The 25163-nt window shown below is 36.5% G+C and overlaps 2 protein-coding genes across 3 annotated transcripts in view; both read right to left on the minus strand.

Annotated features, from left to right (window-relative positions):
* Positions 1 to 1751: 1751 nt before the first annotated feature.
* The window catches only part of LOC310715085 (uncharacterized protein), a 401686-nt gene continuing 378274 nt past the window's right edge, over positions 1752 to 25163 (minus strand). The window contains exons 1-5 of one of the 2 annotated variants that reach the window (XM_083521275.1): positions 4826 to 4966; positions 3961 to 4143; positions 3594 to 3650; positions 3345 to 3482; positions 1752 to 3184 (exon numbers count right to left, since the gene is read on the minus strand). In XM_083521275.1, coding sequence (XP_083377401.1) covers positions 3065 to 3184; positions 3345 to 3482; positions 3594 to 3650; positions 3961 to 4143; positions 4826 to 4828 — 501 coding nt within the window. In that variant the 5' untranslated portion in view covers positions 4829 to 4966 and the 3' untranslated portion in view covers positions 1752 to 3064. Of the gene's footprint in view, positions 3185 to 3344; positions 3483 to 3593; positions 3651 to 3960; positions 4316 to 4825; positions 4967 to 25163 lie in introns of those variants that run through there. The other variant, XM_083521276.1, reaches the window with a different exon arrangement.
* On the minus strand, positions 5524 to 23543 carry prpf6 (PRP6 pre-mRNA processing factor 6 homolog). The gene is made up of 21 exons (XM_083570375.1): positions 23313 to 23543; positions 21018 to 21183; positions 20332 to 20450; positions 20076 to 20154; positions 19745 to 19921; positions 19052 to 19192; positions 16783 to 16877; positions 16440 to 16596; positions 15795 to 15957; positions 13548 to 13666; positions 13227 to 13445; positions 11546 to 11668; positions 11222 to 11343; positions 10684 to 10822; positions 9662 to 9781; positions 8335 to 8511; positions 7686 to 7819; positions 7493 to 7584; positions 6759 to 6873; positions 6422 to 6548; positions 5524 to 5853 (listed from the first exon to the last, which is right to left on the minus strand). The coding sequence occupies exons 1-21, from the start codon at positions 23492 to 23494 to the stop codon at positions 5701 to 5703; spliced, it is 2919 nt and encodes a 972-aa protein (XP_083426501.1). The 5' UTR covers positions 23495 to 23543; the 3' UTR covers positions 5524 to 5700.

Here is a 25163-nt window from a genome sequence, read left to right on the forward strand (position 1 = left end):
CCAATTATTCACAGCACCATAGATGTGCAATTAGGTTCTCAGATAACTGAACAACACAGAAGTTTAAATCTGACTTTCACCATATCCACAGTTCTCCAGATGTAATCATTGTGGTCAAGTCATTTCCTTACCTGACTCGAAGTGATAAAACAACTTATCTTCATCTTAGCACTGCCAGTGTTACTAGTGTTCTTTATATTCATTCAATTTAACTTTAATTACTAAATATGCCAAAATATTTTTTGATAACTGTGCCTAGTCAGCAATTTTTATTATTATTCTGAGCATCTGCAGGTTTTTGAGTAATTTTGTTAGATATTTAAAGTCAGTTGGTGTCTTATTATGGAATTCTATGCATAATGCATACTTGTGCTTTTGCTTGATTTGGCTTACAAACTTCTACTTAAACATAATAAAGGCTGAACAGATTTACTTGCTGAGAGTAATGATTAAAAATAGGACATCATCACTGATCTGTTCAGTTCTAAAACCTGACAAAGGTTTTACTGATTATGCTAATTGAGTTCAAAGATGGATAAGTTGACAATGGCTCACCTTTTCCAATTTGTGCAAGAAGAGAGCCACTGTATTTTTTGTATTTATTTATTTTTTGAGCTATTTGAATTGTAAATGAAATTGTGTTAATAGCATCTCTAATTTGCTGCTCCTTTCCCCTAGGATTTAATCAGTTACCTTGAAATTTTTGTAAAATTTTTAATTTAGAATATAATTCAGCCATTAACACTTCCAATTTCACATATGAAATGTTTTTCTCTTTAATCTCTTTAATGTTAACATGTTAACATTAAATTGAATGTTAATTTCTCTACCATAAGCCATCTCCAAAAGCATTTCAGAGAATTTGACAGTACATCCAACCAGTCTTGCAACCGCAGACCACGTGTAAGCCCGGCCCAGGACCTCCATATCCAGCATCTTAACCTCAAGATTGTCTGAGACCAGCCACCTGGTCTCAAACTGTCAGAAACCGTCACAGGGAAGTTCATCTGCATGCTCATCGTCCTCATTGGGGTTTTGATCTGACTGCAGTTTGTTGCTGTAACCGACTTGAGTGGTCAAATGCTCACATTCTATGGCGTCTAGCACTTCAGGGAGGTGTTCTCTTTACGGATGGAACCTGGTTTCACTGTAGAAGGCAAAATGCATGAGGAAAATGATGGCCACACCAGACTGGTTTTTAGATTTACTAATTTAGATTTAGACCTTTTTTACATTTGAGAGTGGCCTTTTATTGTGGTCAGCCTAAGGCACAAATGTACAAAAATCATGCTGCCTAATCAGCATCTTGATTTGCCACACCTGTGAGGTGGATGGATTATCTCGGCAAAGGAAAAGTGCTCACTAACACAGATTTAGACAGAGCTGTGAACAATATTTGAGAAAAATAGGCCTTAGATCTTTGAGTTCAGCTCATGTAAAAAAGGCCAGAAACAAGTGTTGCACTTTTATAATTTTGTTCAGTGTGTGTGTAAATAGTCCTTAGTTGCAGATTATAGGCAGGGATTATGTTTGTGAATGAGTGTGATCCCACCCTAATGATTGGAATCCATCAACATAAAACACATTCAACGAACAAATCTGAGGATTATGAAGAGGTTGTGAAATCCGAGGAGGGTTTTTCTGAATTTGCTGTTTATGAACATTTCATGAAAGTGTCCTAAAAATGCTTATGTAAACACATTAGTGTGATCTTTTTTTGTATGTGTCTAACACAATAATTAGTCACAGAGTAAATATTTAAAGTTTTAATTTTATAAATGTTACACTGGTATATAATTTGTATTCTATATTATTATAAAATAAAAAAAAACACTGATGCACATCAAGTTTGTTTTCATTTAACATGCACTTAATTATAAACCAATATGTTAATTCAGCTGTTTTACATAACAGTATGTTAACTTTACAATTGCTAAACATGTACGTTACAACATTCTACTGCAACTCATTTATTATACTTTATAAAGTGATGAGTTTTTACAAAAACATTCACAGATTATAAAACTATTCTCTGCCAAACACTGTCAAACCAGTCTTGTTTAAAATTAGACTAACAACAACTTAACTTGTTCTTATGTATACCAACATGTTCTGTTACAAACAGAAATATTCTTATGAACTACAGACTCTATGGAAGTACATATGTGCCAAAGGTCATGTCACTTTTCAAGAAAGGAACAAAATCTACAATGAGGAAGAAGAAATGCACTCTGAAAATGAAAACAATGTACTCCGAGGCAAAACATGGTCTTCAAATAAACACCATTCTCTGTTAACTATTTTGCTTCAGCATGATTTAATGAAAATGATCATGGTTTATGAATGATCTGCCTGAGATTTTATTTATGCGCTGCAAGATTTATATTAGCAACAATGACCAATACTATGGGTGTGCTCAACAGTGCTTTATTCTTGTTGGCTCGAGAGCTACCGGAAGTAGAATTTATTTTTATAATTATAGTGTCTGCACTTTGAAGTGGAAATTACAAACATTATCAATGTAATAAAACCCATTCTCACACAAATGTATAACCGAACCCATTTGATTTGTGATTGGATAGGCACAGTGAACAGTGTAGAGCACTTGTTTATACAGACAGAAGGGAGCACTCAACATTTTTGACAGATCTGTACACACGGGAAGTACAGAGGTGCCATTTAAACCACCATGCTACAAAAAGCCAAACAGTACTTTGCTGAGTTGTAGTTTGTGCAATACCATGACTCAACATTTAATACGCATGGGCATAACATTTGCATGGCACCATACTAGAAAGTCATCAGTTAAAGTGAAATGGTGGACAGATCTAAGGAATATAAAAAGTTTGTAAACACATCCATCTCTGTACTTGGAACCTTTTCTGAACTTTCAGAATTTAACATTAGCTTTGATGGTTCCTCAGACAGAAGCTTTTATTTCCTTAGCATATACAAAACATCCATCATAGTACCTGTTGCTTCACACATTAACAACACCAAAATTCAAACCCCGTACAGATGTTAAGGATTTGGCTTTCACTGAACTTCATGTATGGTTTGCATACTAAGCATGCACACTTTGTAACTTCTGCCAGCAATATACAAGCATTTTGACCATTTTCATGCGTTGACGTCTTTGTTTTTTCTGCCGACCAGTCTTACAGAATGGCTTTTGTCTGGTTACCTGCAGGAAATACAATAGCATCCCCTCATATCAAACAAATACTTCAAAATGACCATTTAAATAATAATTTCATTGCAGCTTAGATTTTGTATTTCAGAATGATACAATCCAACTTGAAATTGCACAGAAAGACAGAATAAAAAAAAAGTGAATTCCTTGCCAGAATCTTTCTACAGTTCTGTCTGATGAACAGGCCCATTCTGGCCACAACTTCAGTCACACCATCCTTTTGTTGGCCCTTACTGAAACATGCAAACACCTGAGTAAGGTTGTAGATGGACCGCAAAATGTGAGGCACCTGGAAGCACAAAGAGAACACACACATTTTTTAAAGACCCTTATCATGATGGTAGATAGGTGAGCGGAAAAAGTCACATGAAAACTATGATGGAGCATAAAATTCTCTTACCTTCTTCGAAGGGCAACGGTTCTTTTCTTTTGGTGCATCAAATGGTCCTGTTAGATTCTGAGGTGTAGAATTAAGCACAATTACAAAAGCCTTATTTAGCTAAAGTAAAAAAGGTTCGTGTATATGCGTGTGTGTTACTCTTGCACGTGCTTTACTATCATTTTGTACAGTACTCCAGCAGATGGCAGCACTCGATCACTCGCCCAATATTTAATGGTTACACCCAAAACAGCAGAGTATATTAATACAAATAAAAAAATAGAAAGAAAAGAAAAAGAAAGTAAGAAATTGAAAAAACTGACTGTCTCATAGTTCATATGTCGCTAAAATTTCAAAATAGACGAGCTATGCAGAACTAACCACGTACCAAACTTTTGAGCTCAACTAAGGTCAGGGTCCTGTAGTTGGAGAGGATCACGGAGTAGTTGCACCTGCGTTTGGCGCAAACAACTCCGAGCAGAAGCATGACGGAGAGCCAGAAAACAGGCCTGTAAACACACTGCAGGAAGATGTCCTGTCTGTGAACTAATGAACGACTCCGCCTGTAAAACTAGAATATATATGCACAAAAAGTCAGGACACAATAGACCACGACACCATGACACCACAAATGTAGAAATAAAAATAATAACATGCGCGCGACCTAGTATTTAATACTTAAAATTCAAGAAAGCGTTAACTTGAGAAGTTCAAGTTGTGATTAAACAACACCAGAAGAAACACTGAAGAGTCACACGGTTACTAGGCTTTAGAATAGAATAGCGAAATGCATCCGCTTGGGTCCCTCGCAAAACTTCACTGGCGCAGCTGCAGCTACAGCAAACCATCGTGCAACCATAATACACAAGCTGTACTGGTTTAATAAGCATTGAAACGGAATGGCAGGTTATTAAATCACCTGATGTGATTACCGTCACTCCTGACCTACTGGGAATGTTAACAGTCCACAGACACTTCGCACATTGATCACTGAAATTATTGTAACGGTTTTTATACTTTTATGCTAAAAGAAAAAAAGATTAAAAGCCTGCTGAATGGTCGGTTTGAATAGTAATAAACCGATCATAAAACGATTTCACAAAAAAACAGTTTTCTAACGACATTGTCAAACCAACCGTGATCTTCAAGTCGTGTAAATACCGCACACAGCGTACCTCAAGTACCAAGAGGCACATGAATGTTTATATGGGGCTAAAATCCACAGTAACGCAGAAATCAGTGTGGTTACCTACCATTGGTCATTGTTTTCTGTAGGACCTGCTGGATGTACGGATTGCATGGTTCGCGTCGCTGCAGCTCGGCTGTGTGCTCATGGTTCTCGGTGGGCTCGTGCGCGAGTCCCGTTCTCACTTCCTACGCGTCGAATCCTGAAGCGTGAACCGAAGCCCGTAGAAACACTGCACCCATGCACAAGGGCGCTTTTTTTTTGCGTGTGCTCGGCTGCCTTCATGTGTCAACTCCGCAAAATTCCCCAACGCGCCTCGGGTTTCTGCAGCCGTCACGGATTAGTGGCAGAGCGCTTAGCGTTACACCAGGATGCCAGTCTGATCAAGTCGAGTAAACTTCCGCGATCAGTTCTTTCAGTTTCAGTGACATTTAAGGACAAGCGGTTGTGGAGACGATGCTCCTGACTCAATCTCTACAGTCTTCTGCGTCGTCTCACCAAAAACTTAACAGACTTTTATATAAAACATTTTATAAATGTTATATTTACTTTACTTTCCAAACAGCACGCTATCGCACTAGAACATTTCGGCTAGGAAGAGTTACACGGTGAAAATACACAATGGACAAGAGTTAATCTGATCTTTTTCAAAGTTAGGATAATACACCACACTCGGGTCATAAAATAATTGAAACAAGCTGTACAAATTTGCTCAATTACTTAACCTAAAATCTGGTAAGATAACAAATACAGTGACATCAGAGCTGCACTTCACCCGATGTTTTATTGGGCAACTTGTTAGAAATACACAAAGAACAAAAGCAAGAGTGACTGAAGTCAGCCAAAAAAAATGACAGACAACCCTTTAAGCTCACACATGAAAAATACAGCTCCAAGTTGTTCATTAAAACACAAATGACATAAAAATGCACAGATTAGATTTTAGAAAGTGTTCTTGATTTTGGCAGCAACAAGACACAGTATCTCTCCAATCTTTTTCTGCCAGTTTAGAATGTGCTTGGATTCAGTACACCACAACTCTCCATGCCGGGGTTCTGCGTTTTCACACCGTTTCTTCACTTCCTCCTGTTGTTCCTGTAAGAGGGGGTGAGACAGCAGAGATTTCAAGACACCTGTATTAGTTAGGACTCGTTCACATAATTCCATGCCTTCCTGGCATGTCCTGATCATGAGAAAAGAAATATGAGAGTATTTACAGGAATCAGAATGAAGTTTTGAGCCAGTCTCATTCTAGCCATAAGGTTAAATTGAAAACCCTGGATATTAATCCAATATTCATTAGAGTTCACGAATTTGATGCAAAACAATGGGGTTGTAAATAAAGTTTGTACAAATTATTTTTAATATAAGGAGAAAAAGCATTTGAATTCTATATCTCTATCAGTGTATACCTGTTTAGGAAAAAAAAAAAAAGATTGCACTGGAAGTATATCAGAGTTTTTATACAGTGAAACATTAAATTATGAATATATTCCAATAAGTAAGCAAACTGTTGAGCATTCTATATACAATTTTTTTGAAAAATGCATATAGCTCTGTATTCTTATTCTGCAAATACAGGTTATGTTCTTTTTGCATTTGCAATACACACAAATACTGCATTTCTAATCAGGCACATGTATAAAAATCTACAAGGACTTACCTCTGTACCATGCTGTAGTTCAAATTTGTAGAAAAATGCCCAGGCATCACCCAGGTCTGGCTCAATCTTCACTGTGCGCAGGAACCATTCTCTAGCTTTGGTTATCTTTCTCTCACTCCAGAATAGCCTATGGATCACAGTGTGTGTGTGTGTTTAAAATTAAGCATAAAATGAAGCAAAACCGGTTATAATCTATCTAAAAGTATAATCTATCTAAAGTATTGGTACCATTTATATCATCTACACTGATCACGCAGGTGTCTCTATTCGGTGCAATTATTATAGTGTAATTTTAGGATTCATGGGAATCAGTCAGACAGGATATATTGAGTCGTACTTTGCAACAGCCAGTAAAACATGGGGATCATGCTCGCATTTCTTCAGGGCATCAACACTCTTCGTCTTTCTCTGTGGTCTAGCTTCTAAGAACACAGCCTCAGCCCAAAGGATTCCTGTTCAAAGCAAGTAAAAGGTGCTGTTAGTTACACAAAACATAATGTGTGCATAATGTACAGAGAAGTAAGGGCAGAATTATTGCACTTAGGTACAAACTAAAACAGACAGTGGGAGTCTGGGAGAGTTTTTTTCAGTCTGGTTCAAATTGACCTTGAAGTTTTTTGATTAATTTAAGAAAGGACCCAACTGCAAGATATCAAACAAACATGTGTATTTTGGAAATCAGGCAGCCTTTTTGTGCAGATGCAAGCTGTTAAACTAAGTTGCACGACTTCTGCTGTGTTCTAAACATTTGGACTGACAAAAAAAAAAAAAAAAAAGTTGGCTGCACACATTAAATCTGACTAGTTATTTTGCCAGTTGTATTAATAATTATGCACTGTTTTTGACTTCCCTGCCATTTGCATAATGAAACATATTTAAATAAAAATGTTCCACTTTATCCTTATTTATATATTAATACAGATACAGTAAGTATATAGTACAGTGCTAGTTTGTTTACATGACACTAAAACAAAATAGAATTTTATGTGAAAGCATCATTAGAGAACTTAACGGTCACAAAAGCAGTTCCAGTAATAGAAATGAGGGGGGAAAAAGATGGTCACAGCAAACCTGAGTTGGGACATTCCTGTAAGGCTTTAGCCATGAGCGTGTTGGCGATGTTTTTTAAGCCTGCTCTGTATTCCAGCCGAACTGATTCTAACCTAGAGGATGAAAATAGAGACTAATCATTATACAGTGCTACAGCCATGTGTAAAGATTTAAACAGATTTTCTGACAAGTGTAGACACAACAGACGTCATACCATAATTCAGCGGTCTGTGGGTTCTTGAGTCGTGATTTCTCCAAAATAGCACGGGCACGTGTGAGCTGGCCCACTTTCTCCTCCAGACGTGACAGCAATAACCACAGAGGCATAGAGTGGGGACACTTCTTCAGCTGACCAACAGACAGACAAACATTTGGTTAATTGGCCAACACTGCTAAACACTAAATGTAACCAATAGAAGCCTTTACTAAAACACAAACGACACAGCTGATACTGCACCATACATACAGGTCACACATTTTTGTTGGGAAGTGACTCAAGGCCTGTCATATGATGAAGGAATGGCCGAATGGTGGGTGGAATGCCATGCAATGTTTGATTTTTTTTTTTTTTTTTTAAAGAGTTAAAATACTTTCATCCAACACATAGTTGGCAGGCAGGATGGCCAATATGATAGACCTGTGTGTACAACATTGAGTGTTCTATTGATCTCACTTATGGCATGATTAAATTCCATTCACTTGCTCACAAAAGCTTCTGAGTCACAGTCTTGAGCTTTGTTTAACCAATTGTGCAAGCTGCATTTATTTTCTTGGTAACTGAAATGTTGACTGATCACACAACTTTAATTACTATATTAAGGAATTGCCTATTATTGCTACAAGTTCCCCATTCCAATAATTACCCCTTGGTTGTAGGCATCTCGGGCTTTGTCGATGTTTTCAGACTGCTCCTCAATCTGGCCTTTCATCATCCAGAGCTTTGGGAAATCTTCATAGTGCTTCAAGGCTTCAGAACACAGTTCCTGGGCTTCTGCAATGTTCCCCAGTACCCACTCCAACTTGACAGACTTCATAAAGACCTGCAGAATGAGTCACAGAAGCTCTGCTTATAAGACACCTGCGCCCTTATATATATCCATGGAGTGTACACAATGTGCATGTCAAACAAATTTCTGATAGAAACCTTTCAAGTCTATCGCTAGAATACCCGAGGGGCACAATGTACATTGTGATTCTTATTCAGACCATGGGGCAATTCTTTTCTAATCAATCCACATATGGTCACAGTTTTTGAAAGAACCTGGAAGTAACCCATGTGGATAGGTGGGGGAAAAAATTATTTGCCTTTTTATACTTTATGGTTTTAGGAACAGGGAAAAAATTAAACCTTCTGTGTGCTTACATAAAACTATACACCAGAAAAATGTTCCTGATGGTTCACACAAGAGTTTAAATTCTTTGGTTTGAACTAGTTTCCATGGAAACATTGGAAAGAAAAATAAACACGGCACAGATTTGAATATATATTAATCTTTTCAAACTGCTGCCAAGCACTCAAGTTAGACTCTTATAGGGTGTAAACTGGCATGATACGGAGAGTATTACCTGGAGCAAAGATGGAAGACAAGTTCAGACAAAGAACTATTCGAGCACTTTGGCACTATCATCATAAGAAGAGGAACTAATGCTCTCTATCATTTCACTAGAAATTAGAAAAGCTTAAATTGTCTACTAAGCAAATTGCACAAAAAAAACTCTGAACAGTGACGTAAGCATCTAAACAATTATTAAAGATCCATGTTGATGCTTTAATTTTTAAATGGGCAGATTTACAATAATAAGCATCAATAACTTTTAGTTTAATTCATTTTAATTAAATAAGCCATACCTGCTCACATTCTGGAGTTCAATCAGTCTCACTGAGATTTGAATCCCATCAATGTGGTAAGAATGTGTTTTATTAATAGTGCTTTAATAGCTGCGTATAACCTATGAGTACTTAAGTTAAAGATGAGATTTAGTTATACAGGCTGAAAGATAAATCACAGATTGGCAAACCACCAAAGCACAGTACAGTGCAAATCTCTTAAAATTACACTAGTAAAAAAAATAGTTAGGGAAAAATAAAGTATGGGTGAATAACCTGAGGGGGAAGCCCTTAACATAGCTTCTCAAATTCATAACCTCGCTGGGCCTGGCAAAAATTGAAATGAGTTCTTGGTCACTCACCCTAGCAGTGGGAGCACTGCTACGAGCTTTTGCAAGCAGTCTGCGCGCTCTCTCATACTCATTATTCTCAGACTCCAGCTTTACAGCAGCCAGCCAAATCTCTTCACTGTTCGGGTTGGCCTGGGACAAAAAAAGACAAGGGTATATGTTCATAGCAAGGACAAAAATTTACAATGGAATTAAGAGCAGCTCATCTGGGGAAAAGAGAACGCTGAAATCAATCTACAATATTATAACATGGATGTCTAGAGTGGATATAAAAATCTAAAATGTCTAAAATGGCTGTTAAAATGGCAGGAATACGTAATGAATATGTAATGTAAAAAATGTCTTCTTAAGGGACAATACTATAGATATGAAACTTGGATACGTTTCAGTAGTCAATGTGCAGGATGTATAGCAGTACATATTTACTGTCCTCTACAAATAACTCAACATACAGCCATTACTGTCAAACTAGAGAGTACAACCCAAGTGATAACAGCGGTATGTTGCTAAACCATGCAAATGTGATGTTATTGTGGAGGAGTGGAAGAGGATCCCATCAACAACCTGTGCAGCTCTGGTGAATTCTTTGCCCAGGAGGTTTAAGCCAGTGCTAGATAACAATGGTGCTCAATACTGACATGTTTTGACATGTTCACCTATGGTGTTGGTCAGCTATTTTGACAATAATGGCTGTACGTTGAGTTATTTTTAAAGGACAGTAAATATGTAGAGCTATACAAGCTGCACATTGACTACTCTAAAATATATTCAAGTTTCATTTCTATAGTATTGTCATTTAAAAAGATATACTAAAACTATTGCTGAAACACGACTGTCTCTGTGTGATACTGTATATTATATAAATACATATAAATATTTCACTTTGCAACAACCAAAGACAAGTTTTAGTGGGAAAAGGGAAAAAAAAAACATGCCAATAATCAGAATCAACAGGTCATATTCAAACTCGGGTTCGACTCCAATTATTATAAACCTGTGACATTACATATAGTTAACTACAGGACACCCTTTACCTGGAATGCCAGTGCAAGAATGCTTCTGGCTGCAGGGACGTCTCCAGCCAGCCACTTGGACTTGGCCCCCATAAGCCACAACACTTCAGCCTTGGGACAATGAGCTACTGCTCTCTGCAGAAGAGCCTCCAGAGACTCTCTTAGAGAATAATAAAGAGAAGCAAATAAATTAGTCATGCTAAGCAGCAAAAATCTGTTGAGGTGGCAAAAAAAAAAATGATACACCCAATTTTATAAATTAATTCAGTCATTTTAAAATTGCAAATGTATGGAACTTTGAAGATTCATGAACTTCATTAAATAATGTCTAACTGGATAACTAGATGTGTGGCCTGCAATGTTCCTACAATGTTAATATTATTAGAACAACAAATTAACTTTGAAAATCTACTTTAAATCATAGCCTCTATGTTTTTGTGGTTTTGCAGTGTTACAAATTTAGGCACAAAACTTGAGACTTATGATTACACAGCAGAACAAACCTGAAACTTGTTCAGCACTGCATTTTATTTGCATTTGTTATAAGTTATTGTCTTACCTTGTGCCATTACTCTTCTCAAAGTAAGCTGCTCGTAGCCATACACTCTTTTTGCTGGGAAAGACCTGTAACGCGTGGGCATAGATGGCACGGGCACATTCCAATGCACCATGAGCTACACACTGGAAAACACATGAAACACACAAATTATTAAGTTCCAAAAAGTCAAACATCTATGAGTTAGGCATTAGATTTTTATCCACATAAACCTAATCATCAACTTAGTTATATTGCACATCACGCCTCAACAAAGTCATTAGAAAACCTTGGGGAAAGGCAACTTCAGACCTTCAGTACAAAAACGGTAATAAAGTAGTTTCTTACACTATCTGCATCCTCCATCCATGTGTGTTTGCAGTCTTCCTCCTCAATGCCAATACCAATGACTGCTCTGATCACAGCCTGACAAGTGGCCACACTACCAGCTTTATCACACTCCTCAGCATCCTGTGAGGACATTAAAGAAAGATAACCGTCTTCAGTTCATTTGGGAAAAGTAGAGCATATTTTTGTATGCAAATGTTTGGGAAGCCTCAGCCAAATTATATATTTAATTAACTTTTTAATTAACAACTAACAGCAAGCAATTAAATGATCAGAATAAAATAATGCACAGTTACTTAATATACATTTAAACAGAAATAGAGATTAATGCCTTTGGATACCCTTCTCCATTTTAGAAACGAACTCAGTAGGTCTCAACTGATCTATCTGAACCCATGAGAGATTTTAGTGACTATTTTTCTACTGTGTGATTATAATGGTCCTCTCTGGCAGGCTTTCTAAACAAGCTAAACTTGATGCCTTTGCAAAGTCTGAATTTTCTTATTACTACTTTGTATTTCAGAAACACACTAAAATACACTTTTCTAGTAGATGCAGCTTTTGAAAACATTCGGTTTCTTACCATCAGCAGCTTAGTTCATCTGTTGGTACATTAAAAATCAGGAATGTGGGTCAGACAGACCATTGTTAAGATAAACCTGGTAAGCTTAAACATTCTGTAGGGTCTATTTAGGGTCAATCAATCCTGTATCTCATGGTGAACAGTGTGGAAACATCTTAAATATCAATGAACTTTAGGAAACAGTATTACAGATACCGTGGTGGACAGTAATGAAGCAAAAGTAATTCATTACTATAATTAAATAGCTTTTCCCCTCATATTTGTACAAAACATTTTGCAAAATCAGTTCCTTTTTTTTTTTTTTGGAGTGGAAGCCACTAATCAGGGTAGAGAGCGTAGCCTTGTGGACATATTTGCGTGATTTATTTGAAGTAGTTGAAAAGGTGGTTTTGGGCTCATGATAATTTTAATGGAAATCAATCAGTTTTGACTAATATCATTCTATTAATAGATCGGTGTGCTAAGTCTTTTCACATAAACCGAGTTGATTAAGCAAAGAGTCTTGTGACAAAAATGACAACAGGATATAATAAAGCCATAATAAAGCATAGTACTCTGGATACTCAAGTACATTTAAAGACAAATATTTTTGTAGTTTTACTCAAGTTAAAGTTTAAAGTGTGCAATTTTACTGGAGTCATATTATACCTACTGCATCTCTAATTTAACTCAACTACATGGTTTGTGTACTTCATCCCCCACTAAAAGGTTCTCACACAAACCTACACATTTGCATAATGGGACCCCATGATCTGCATCAGGTACCTTTTGTGCATGTTTTTACCAAGTAACCAGGACAATAGGACATTTTTCTATAAGCTCTTAAACACAACAGCATGCTTTCTTAATCATCTGGCATCCAATTGCAGTGATGCTGAGCACGATTCACCAAATTCATTGAAGTATTGCCTACAAACATTGAACTTGCAATCTTGGAAACATGACTGTATAAATAATAATAATATTTTTTTTTGCAATGACAAAACCAATGTAAATAAATGGTTTCTTTCTGGTCATGCATCAATGAAGAGTCATTTTAAGGTGGCAACTAAAAAGCAAATCACATTAGAAATTAATACTCAATCATTTGTGGCTGACCTGAATCCACTGCTCACGATTGATCTCTACCCCATTGGCCCTCAGCGAGGTGATTGCTCGGTCAATGATCTTTTCCACCATCTGCGTGTTGCCGTTGGCCTCCTCCAGCTTGGCGGCCGTGATCCAGATGTGCCGATCAGTTGGAATGTTCTCACGGGCCTTGTTTAGAACACGCCTTGCATTTTCATAAGTCTCTAACCTTGCCAAGGCAAGCCAGAGCTGAGAGCACAGTCAATTGGGAAATAAGATGGATTAAAATCAAAACAAAAACAAATCTAAACCCACATTAAAAGTTGAAGAGCGGTTTAAGAGTTTGAGTACCTCTACACTAGTTGGGCAGCACTCCACAGCTCGGCTCAGCATAATTCTGGCATCCTCGGGCTCCTCAAGTTCCACAGCTGTCTTCCACAGGCGCACTGATTTGGACACATTCTCCAGAGCTGCAGGTGTAGATTACATATAATTGTACTTATAACACAAAGAAAGAAAACAAAACATTTCATTTTTTAAAAGAAAAAAGTATTTAATCACAGCGTAAACTTTCACAAAGATTCTGAAAACTTAATGACTGCCATAAAAGCCACTTGAAATTGAGCAATGTGTTCATAAGGTTAAGTATTATGTATATTGCATTAAAAAGGCTGCCCTCCTCCCTCTGGCATCACCAACACCTCATATACCACTGAGCCTTTAAGGTTTCTCTGCCGATATTGTTAAGTTGATGCACAAAGTTAATTCCTTAATATAAATTGGCATTTTTAGATAATTTAAGTGCACAGGTCTGAAACTCTTGACTGTGAACACGTATAGTGTTGAAGAAATGTGGGAATTGAATAAGCTGGAATATTGACAAAGGGCAGAACTAACTGCATAGTTCAATAGTTTCTAAAATAAATAAATAATGGGGAAAAGAAACCTTCCCATGACTGCCATTGCATGTTCTCACCATTAAGCAAAAAAGCAAAGGAGAAAGTGGGCAAACCTAAAAAAATCCCACAGCTCTTTGAAACCAGAAGAGTTAACACTGTTGGTTTGAATAACAGTCACTAGATGTATGTATAGCATATGTACCCACTCCAAAAGCTTCCAATGCTGAAAACTAATAAGGCTGTTTGATACAATTAAAAGCATTCATGGCAACAAAGTGCACAGCAGCAGTTGGACTGCTATTAGTAATAACTGCTCACATAATACTAATGAACAACACTAAAAAGATAACATTTACAAATACTTCAAAAAATGTTTGCAAATGTCTTCATTGAAATTGATCAAATCGATAATAAAATTTGATGTCAGCGAATGCCATTATCGATTAGTTGGACTGCTCAAGTTACGGGTTAGCGTTACTAAGAGAACACAGCAGCTTGCGAAATGACGCAGAGAACAGGGTCAACCGGCAGTAGAAAAAAGTGTGCGTCCCAAGTCGTCAAAGGCCCGGGAGCATTTTATATTAAACGCAACAAAAAACTAGCCGTGAAAGTGCCACAGTGATGCACGAGCACATGGAAAAAAAAAAACAAAAAAAACACTGGTGTCACGGATGAAGGCGAACAAAAACAGAGATCACATTTTTTGTCACTGTTGTGGTTTTCAGCAAATGATTATGGACTTGTACACCAATGCATATTTCTTTTTTTTTTTTTTTAAATCAAGCCTGTTAGTTTGCTGTGTTTCTTTGTCCTATTCTCTTTTTATAGCACTTGTCTACTACAACAGTAACTTCTGTTTTCAAACGTGATTTACTGCAGCTTTACTGCCAGTAAATCAAATTATTGTTTTCAATGTTTGTATATTTTTATTTTATGCATATATCATTTAATTATTATACAAAATGTAATTAATTATACATTCTAGATGCTTATATCTTCACAAATTACCAAAATGCCTCTTTTTTTACATAAAATATTTTATATAAATTTTTTTTTAAGCATGGTTGTCAACTTCCCTCTGCAAAATACAATACAAATGTAGATTTACACAAATTGCTTCTCCTTTCATACTCAAGTGCGTTTGTTTTTTTTTTACAGAAAGTTACAACCCAGCATGGGAGAATTTGTAACTTTGAATTTGAGTAAAAGAAGAAATCCTTTATGCACTCAACAAGCAGCTACTATAAACTTTAAAATGGCTAAATTAAAACAAAGTTAAACACTATATGTGGCTTTTGCAATATCAAGTACATTTTTATACATAAACATTGTACATTATAAATAAGAAAATTATCCGATTATCAAAATAATTGTTAGTTGCAGCTCTAAATTGATCTGATATAAATGAGAACTTTTCAGGGCTGCTTTAAAAAAAATTATATATATATATATATAAATAAAAAGCTTTAACAACCTGAGTGAGTGAGTCATTAGGAAAAGGGAAACAAAACTGACTGCAATATTGCTACTGGAATTGCACATCACAACACTGCTGGGAAGAGCAGTTGTACATATTAAAAACAAGTTAAGGGAAAGTAGAAATGAAAAGACAAAAACAGAACTCAAACTGAAAAATAAAATTTCAAAACTGTAGGGAAAAAGTGGCATTTTCTTAAATGAGGCCATTGAAATCACAGACCTTTGCGCAGGACTCGCTTTTTGGCCCTGATGTCCGTTTCAAGCTCAGCTGCTCGAATGTAGATGCGCACAGACTGAGGAAGGTGGCGCACGGCCTGAGCAACTACGGCCTTTGCAGTGTCTCCTGGCTGGAGCCGTGCAGCCTCTAACCACACATCTTCACTCTGCCAAAAGATTAAAAAAATAAAAAATAAAAAAACCACTTGTAAAAGCAATACTGATGTTTTATTTTTCAGACATCACACAGGATTCCAGGTGATCTCTCAATAAAATCCTTTGTAATACTTAGAAGAATGTTTTCTTTGCAATAATTTTTAATACTTAAAAACCCTATAAAATGTATCTTTAAAAAAAAAAAAAAAAAAAAAAAGAAAAAAACATTCCATACCAGAAGGAAGTAAAATAAATAAATGAATAAAGTAATAGAAAAGTAATTACAACTCCACATGCATGGTAGAGAACTCTTTCAGTACAGTTTAGTTGTTTGAATGAAAGGTGCCGGGATTAAATAAATATTTATTCAATAATCATAATGTGATACATTCATGTGATACAAAAAAAAAAAAAAAAAAACTCTTAAAATGTTGTACAGAATTACATGAACACGTGGGTATGCGACTGCATATGAGCAAAAAGTTCAGCTGACCTTAGGACACATCTCGGTTCCTTTCATTATAAGGTTTCTGGCCACCTGCAACTTGCCAGTAACTTCCTCCAAACGTGCTGAAGCAATCCAGGCAGGAGGGTGGTGAGGGTTTGTCTCCCTTACAGACTTCAACAACAAACGAGCCTTCTTAATGTCGCTGCAAAAAGCACACACGTTACCAATCAAATATAGCATGACAGATCAGAGAATCAATTATGACTAGAAATATAATAACAGACAAACAATAACTAGAAAAAATCATTTTATATATATAAAAACACATCCTGGTAAATCTGTGCAATATGAAGAATTGTCTGTTTAAAACTAAGTAGGAGGAAATTACCTAATATCGCCACCATGTGTCGGAATCATGGAGTTGAGGTCTGTCAGATAGCCTTTAGGGTCCACCACAGTCTGCCCACTCACAGAATCAGAAACCTGCAGAAAGAAGGAATGGGCTTGTATATAACTAATACCCAATAAAAAAATAACTCAACTGTAATTAAAACATTAAACTGTTAAACAGAGCTGGACAAAGACCATCCAAAGTCAGCATATTCAATAAACCCAAAAATATCATCAAATCACAGGTGACATTTTAAAAAGGTTGATAATAGGCAGGTCACAAGTACACCTGGGTATGATTTACAAAAGCAAGCAATATCCCAACTTTGAAACCATTATAAAAATAAGCGATCATTCTACATGCACCAGTGCTCTGCTCTCTTTAGTATTAGGAGAAATATTACACAGTCACTGCCCAGAATTTGTCTATAACAAAGATTCTTACACTGTACTTCACACATTGGCAACCTTTTTCTTCTACTCATGTGGGGAAGAAATCATCAATCAAGATGTGCTTCAAGCAAACTGGACACAATTCTGCATTGTCCTGTTGTATGTACAAGCGCAGTTCAAACAATATTGGGATGCAGTATGCACCATTTTGCACAGAACAGATTTGTCAGTCTGTTTGAAATGAGCTTTGGCCCAGAGATGATGGTGGTGTTTGCATATGGCTTCTTCTTTGCACGACAGAACTCCAATCTGCATTTGAGGATGGCATAGCAAACTGTGCACAGACAGTGATTTCTGGACGTCTTTGAGCCCATGAAGTGTGGTCCTTATAGAAGCATGCCTGGTTTTAATGCAGTGCCACATGTTGGATGATTACAAACTTCCAACATTGATTTTTGCCCTCGTCTCTTGTACACTGATTCTCCAGATTCTTGGAGTCTTTTGATATTATACACTGTAGATGATATACTCAAAATCTTATTTTTATGTTGAGTAACAATATGTAGACGCAGGCTGGTGAACCTCTGCCTATCTATACTTCTCTAAGATCTTGGTATGCTCAATCATGTTACTGAACTGTTGCCAATTCCAAAAAGCTGCACATTTCTCCTCTACCTGTTTATTTTTACTAACTACTTTTCCTCCTTTTGCTGCCCCATTGTTGCAGAGATCAAATTCAAAATTACTATAAATTTTTCTTAAATGGTCCACAGCTTAAATGATTGATATGCTTTCTAATGTGTAGTATGAATATAATATGGGCTTGAGATTTGCAAATCGCTGCATTCTATAATCATTTTATACAGCACCCTAACTTTTTTGGAATTGGGGTTATACCATGTTGGGTAGCGGTACACACATTAGGGTCAGTACAATTTCGCTACAGTTAGGGGGAAGAAATGCAAAACAAATTTGTTTGTCGTTTTTTTTATTAATGCAGTTTATTATTAACATTTGTTAACATTAACGCTATATTTTTTTAACAATTTAAAATAAAGTGCTTGCTTGGTTAAATTATATACAAAATATTGTATATAAATTCAATACATTTTATTTATGTAATACACTTTATTATATTGATTAAATTGAATGGCACAAAATTGGGACAAATTAAATTGAGTAAATTAAATTAATAGGAAAAAATTAATTAAATAGTTTACATTTGGTGGTACATCATTTAATATGTTTGTAAGGGGATTTTACCATATGTTATGCCAAGTTTAGAACACAAGAACTGAAACTGCCTGTGCAGAGCTCTCACCTCAACCACAGGCTCCAAGCTCAACACCAATAATTGACCTTAGATTTACTTATTGTTCAAACACACTTGTGTTCTTATGCTGTGAAAGATAATGAGAAATATGCAAGTCAAATTGCATTTTAGTTAGTGATCTGGTATTTAATTATGCCTAGTTCTTAAGTAGCATTAATTGGATGAAATGCTACAAAAGATTCATGTTTAATGTAATTCCTTGCCTAATAATAGATGAATTCCATTGCCTGAAAATAGTCATATTTTGACAGGAAAATAAATAGACTAGTTAGGTGATTTGCTTAGAAGTCTGATACCTTAAATATTAAAGATCAATCATAAATTAAGTAGACTTTTTCCATTCAGGGCCACAGGCAAATATAAAAATTTTGCCTAAAAACAAATCTTTCCTAGCACAGGAGAAAATAATTACAGCTAATTTAAAAACAGTTGTTGCTAGTAAATTAGCAAAACCTCAACAGGTTCTCTTATGCCTGCTAAGGAGGCAAAACAGAAGTTATTTTGAACGTCACAGAGTTCTCGTTATTAGCCTCCAGTGTACCTGACTTAGCCTCATGTCCATCAGAGTGTTTCTGGCCTGGCCGATCTTTCTCATGTCCAGCTCTCCAGCCCCTGGCGTCATGCCACCAGGGTATGGGGTGTTTAATCCTCCAGGGAAAGGTGTGTTCAAACCACTAAATTGCTAGGTATAACAAGATATAACACAATTAGAGAGACAATACAATACATGTTAGATGTCTAATACTCTCTATAGCATTGATTTCAACTAATCTTTTAAGTAATCTTTAAAATTTACAAACATGAAGTGATGGCACTCTGAATTCTGCATAACTAGGTCTAAAAAATAATTTTAATGAAAAAATTATGAGCGAAAATTGGTGGAACTAATTATTTCACTGTCATAGAAGCATTGCTGAATACTCTCCTCGATAATGTTGCATCTCTATTTGCTTCTCTGATATACAATTTACATAGAAATGGTATAGAAGGGGAGGCCTGTAAGGTCCAGGTTAGATGAGCTAAAATTTGTATCGATTTTTGAGTGTTGATCCTACCAATTCGTTTAAAAATATTTACAGGACAGTTGTATTTTCATTCCTTATAATATTCTTAATTAGCTAGATAGGTTTTATCAAATGTGCTATTGCTACCACTAATTGTTATCTGAATTGCTATGTACATTCCATTTGTATTAACTAAATTAACATAACTGAAAGAAAGATTAAATGGATACCGCTTGTCGAGGGTCAACAGTGTTGTGGTTTTCTCCAGTCTGTAGATGTTGAGCAAAGAAGCTGTCTGGTACTGGAGTAAGTTTCTCATAACGTGGGTTTCTTTGTCTCTTGTTTCTGGCATCACCCACATCTGGAATACTTAACCACTCTTCTTCTGTCACCTCAGCTAATTTCCTCTAAACAAATCACAAATGGGAAATGTAACATTTAATTGGCTTCATATGCATGCTGCTTTACCACACACAACATATAAAGTATGTGAATGATTATTTACAAAAAATAAAGATGTTAATCGTCCACAAACACGACGGTACACGACAGAAAATATACCTTCAGATCTGAGAACTGCTGCTGGATTTTTGGCCGCTCCATACGATACTTTTCTATCTCCTCCTTTTCTCTCAACTCTCTATGCAAAAGTAAATGTTAAAATGTTTAACACTATTCGGGAATATGTAGAAGAAAAAACAAACCATTTATAGCGAAATACAATTGTGCACCTCAATAAACAGAAAACAATGCCGACTAAAGTCTAACAAGTCTGTCTAATTTAAGTCTACAGTCTTTTAAAAGGGGGGTCTCTGACCTTCTTTCCTTTCGTCTCTCATCCATCCGCTTATCCAGTGCTGCATAAATGGCATCTGCTTCTTCGTCATCCTTCTCATAAGGTCCACTCGAGAACAAGCTACCAGCATACCCATTAAACTAGCGGGCATAAAAAAAAAAAAAAAAAAAACTTTTTTTTTTTTTTGCATGAACAAATCCAAGATCACATGATCTACATGCAGTTCATGTCATGGCTCTAAATTGTCCTCTTCTTTCAGATAGGGAACAAACTTATAAATAGCAAACATAAAATTACCAGAAAAAATAATCCAACGTAATATATTCTTGTTGGTAAAAAGTCATACGTTTTATATACACACAGTACCTCACAAAAGTGAGTACACCTCTGACATTTCAGCAACCGTTTAATTACAGGTTCTCGCATAAAAATTCAATAGAAATAAAACTTTATATATTTTCGAGTAGTCAATGTGCAGCTGATATAGAAGTACAGATTTACTGTCTTCTAAAAATAACTAAACATACACACAAATCAGATTTGCTAAACACACAAAAAGCATTAATGTATATGATTCTACAGTTTATATTATGATTTACATATATTGAAATTATGATCAAAGCTGGTCAGTGTAAGCAGCTTTAATGGAAAAGGTGTAAACAGTCCATGTAAGCATTTTTTTTATTTTCAAATAAGAAGCTTTTTACCTCATCATAGTTGGTGTCGTTAAGGTCCTCGTCATCGTCGTCCTGGTTACTCTTTTTCATTTGATCACCCACTGTCCTCTTTCCTGGAGGTGCATGTCGGTCATCGACAGGATCATTTGCGTCTCGAGCAGGACCAATATCAGATCGTGTGGTGAAACCTGTGGCTCTGCAAGAGACAACAAAAGAATTTGCAACATGCTGAAACGTGGTGTAAAATCAGTGGCTGTGTTTCATGGAATCAAAGTTATGTCAAAATCCACAGCAACATTATAAGGCACTCATAAAAATCAGCAATAAAAATGCCAAATTATTAAATATACAGATGATGATGCTCCAGAGGTTAATATTACTGCACAGATTATGAGAAAACATGAATGAAACATTAGAAATGCCCACCTAACACTGATTTACTGCATCTGTCAAAAATGAACTAAGGCTTTTTTCATGGCAGACGACCTTTCAAAACTGAACAATTGTACAGTTCCATATTGCTACAGATGAACCTGTAGATCAGTCCATCGCAAAGTGTTGCCCATTTATCTTGCAGTTTTTTATCTAAGTGTGCAGTGTTTGGAAGAAGCACGGGCTGAATAATGAAGAAATATAGAACATTCATTTAATTAATTTTTGTTTGAACAGGAAAATTGCAATATGTGGCATGCAGTTCAGGGGGATGTCAGACAAGATTTTACTGAAGAGTGGAAAGACAGATCTCTGCAGGGAAATGTTTTTAAATGTATTGTGCATAAGACCAATTTGAACACCAATGAGGCAGCCTAGAAAATCTGACAGGCATCTCAAAACTCCTCCAATATTATAAACTCCAAGTTGTTTAAGATTTACACCCAACTAGACATGCACCATTGTAAAATACATTAGAAGTCATTTGAACACATCTCCTCCAGTTTTTCAATTTTATTATTCTTAACAATGCACATTAATACTGAATACATCCAAAATATGAAAGAACATGCACATAATTATGAAGTAAAAAAAAATGTGTTAAAAAAATGTAAAACAGAATAATTTTGATATTTTAGCTCTATTAGCTTTAATGACAGATTGGCAAACTTATGGCATTCCCTGATCCATGATTCCCCAGATTCATGAGGTAGTCACCTGGAATGGGGTTCAATTTACAGGTGTGCCTTTTTTTAACAGTTTATTTGTGAAATTTCTTGCCATCCTAATGTGCTTTAGACAATCTGTTATCTTGTGCAGAGGAAAGGGTGAGTAAAGTCAATAGCCCATGCATACTTTTGCAAGAATTTGGCATATTTTCTACTGCAAAGGATCATTTTATTAGAATTAACAGCCTCAGAAACCACCAGAAATCACATAAATGAATCTCGTATTTTATATTTTCTATATTTCTGAAATTTACATTTGTTACATTGAATGTAAAAAAAAAAAAAAAAAAAGGTCTTATTTTGTTTAGATCACAGTCGTGGCAACCGAAAAGAACCTCCAGGTGTAACAAGAGAAATCCTGTGAAGATAAAACACGGACAAAGGCGCAAAACTCCTTCCAGAACAAGGCTGGATGTGCACATTCCCAGAACAGATGATTATAGATTAGAATTATAGAAAGAACATTAAGGATCAATGTGCGGAAATATATTTCATGATAAAGCTCGGTAAGATAGAAGTGATCAAGTATTTTAAACGATCTCATTGGTAATCAAACATTTAGAAGAGAGAATCTACATTTTGATGCGTTCGCGGTGCATAATAAGCGGGAGGTTGATGTGACGTCATTTCCGGTCTAGACGCGAAGTCGAAAGACGTCCAAACCGGGACGAAAGCGTGTCGTTTAAACTCACTTGGTCGGAAAACATCAAGCTTTACTTTTAATTGAAGTTTGCGGTTACAACAACAGAGCCAGCGGACGCAAAACATAACCTTAACAGAAACTACCTGGCTAACATGACTGAAGCTCTAATGTTGATTACATTTTTAAAATAGCGATCAACGTGTTACATATTTAACAAAGTAGTGTACATGAACCCGTCTATACAATAACACACAAAACCCATATATTAGGGGCAATATCTTTATTAAATTTTTATAGGTAGAGAAAGGAGGCGTTACGTTGCTCAGTGTGCACGGACATGAAGACTTACACGTTCATCTCCGTAAACAGAGATGAAACTAATAAAGTTGTCTTCAATAGAGCCGAGCAATTTAATTTTCGAACTTGTAAGGACATTTCGGTTGCTAAACGCGTCTGCATACAGAATTACACGGTAAAAATTGGGCACAAATGCGTCATACAGCTAGTTGGTTATATCCTTACCCTCTGCCCAGCCCGGGAACATAGCCGAGCGGGGCTGGCATTCCAAGAAATGGCTTCTTCTTTTTCCCCATGAGAGGGGATGCCAAAGGAAGAGCGGGGCCTGTCGGAACATTTCCTCCACCGGGCCCAGAAGAGCTTTTAGTGGGGTTTTTAGAAGGCTGTTTTACTGCAGCAGCCGCCATCACTCTACCGTCACAATTACTACAACCGGAATTTCCACCATCGTACTTCCTTTTAACCTTTGACCGCTTGCAAATGCTTTCTAGCGCCCCTACAGGTGTGGCGCATCTACTGCATAAAGTTATGTTAATATCTTTACATAAATAGTACAGGTTCTTCCTCTTCTTCTTCTTCTTCTTTCTGCTGCTCCCATTAGGGGTCGCCACAGCGGACCATCCGTTTCCATACCTCCTGTCTTCTACATCTGCCTATTTTACACCATTTACCTGCATGTCTTCCCTCACCACATCCATAAATCTCCTCATTGGCCTTCCTCTTTTCCTCCTTCCTGTTGGCTCCATCCTCAGGATTCTCTTAATGATGTACCCCATGTCCCTCCTCTGCACATGTCCAAACCATCTCAATCGTGCCTCCCTCACCTTGTCTCCAAAACGTCTTGCATGTGCTGTCCCTCGGTCCTTCCTTATCACTTCCAACGAAAACCTCAGCATCTTCAGCTCTGCTACCTCCAGCTCCACCTAATGTCTTTTACTCAATGCCACTGTCTAAACCATACAACGTTGCAGGTCTCACCACAGTCCTATAAACTTTCCTTTTCACTCTTGCAGATACCCTTCTATATCAAATCACTCCTTCCACTCTTCTCCACCCACTTCACCTTGCCTGCACTCTTTTCTTCACTTCTCTAACACACTCTCCATTACTTTGCACTGTTGACCCCAGGTACCTAAACTCCTCCACATTCGCCACCTCTTCTCCCTGCAACCGCACCACTCCACTGCCCTCCTGCTCATTCACACACATGTACTCTGTCTTACTCCTACTGAATTTCATTCTCCTTCTCTCCAGCACGTACCTTCACCTCTCCAAGCTTTTCTTAACCTGCTTCCTACTCTCACCACAAATCACAATATCATCCACAAACATCATAGTCCACGGAGACCTCTGTCTGATCTCGTCCGTCAACCTGTCCATCACCACTGGAAACAGAAAAGGGTTTAGAGCCAATACTTGATGCAGTCCAACCTGGTTCAAGGTGGAGACCTTGAACCAGTCTGTCGTTCCTACTGCACACTTCACTGCTGTCACACTGTCCTTATACATGTCCGGCACCACCCTCAAACAATTCTCTGACACACCTGACTTCCTCATACAATACCACAACTCCTCAAGATCAGTAACACACTGAAACTGAGTTACAGTACAGTGACCAGGGTCATACAGAGGTAAGAGAAACATCATTCATTCATGTATATATATATATATATATATATATATATATATATATATATATATATATATATATATATATATATATATATATATGTGTGTGTGTGTGTGTGTGTGTGTGTGTGTGTGTGTGTGTGTGTGTGTGTATATACGTATATGTGTGTGTCTGTGTGGTTTTAAATTAAATTAAATATATCTTTTAAATAATAATAATATTGAATAATCACAGAATAAGGGTAATGTTTTTTTTATTCAATGTTAATTGCAATTACACAACAGGATTAACATACATTTTTTTAAAGTTATTTCAAGGTTAATGCAAATGTATTTAATACTAGAAAATCAAGTGGCAATCAACCAAGTAATGTATTCAATCCTGAGGATTTCTTCCAGAGCTCTGATATTTTAATGACAAGCACAAAGAAGAGACTGAATAATTTA

The sequence above is a fragment of the Silurus aristotelis genome (assembly GCF_946808225.1).
Source record: "Silurus aristotelis genome assembly, chromosome: 19".
Classification (NCBI taxonomy): Eukaryota; Metazoa; Chordata; class Actinopteri; order Siluriformes; family Siluridae; genus Silurus; species Silurus aristotelis.

Bases quoted from the DNA above. Each gene is read 5' to 3' on its own strand.
- prpf6 (XM_083570375.1), bottom strand. From the start codon at position 23,494: ATGGCGGCTGCTGCAGTAAAACAGCCTTCTAAAAACCCCACTAAAAGC. The intron at 16,597-16,782 runs GTAATTTCCTCC...TGCTTTTTGCAG, and splicing joins ACACATGGTGGCGATATTAG to CGACATTAAGAAGGCTCGTT. The intron at 11,344-11,545 runs GTAAGAAACTAC...TGTGTTTTCCAG, and splicing joins GGATGGAGGATGCAGATAGT to TGTGTAGCTCATGGTGCATT.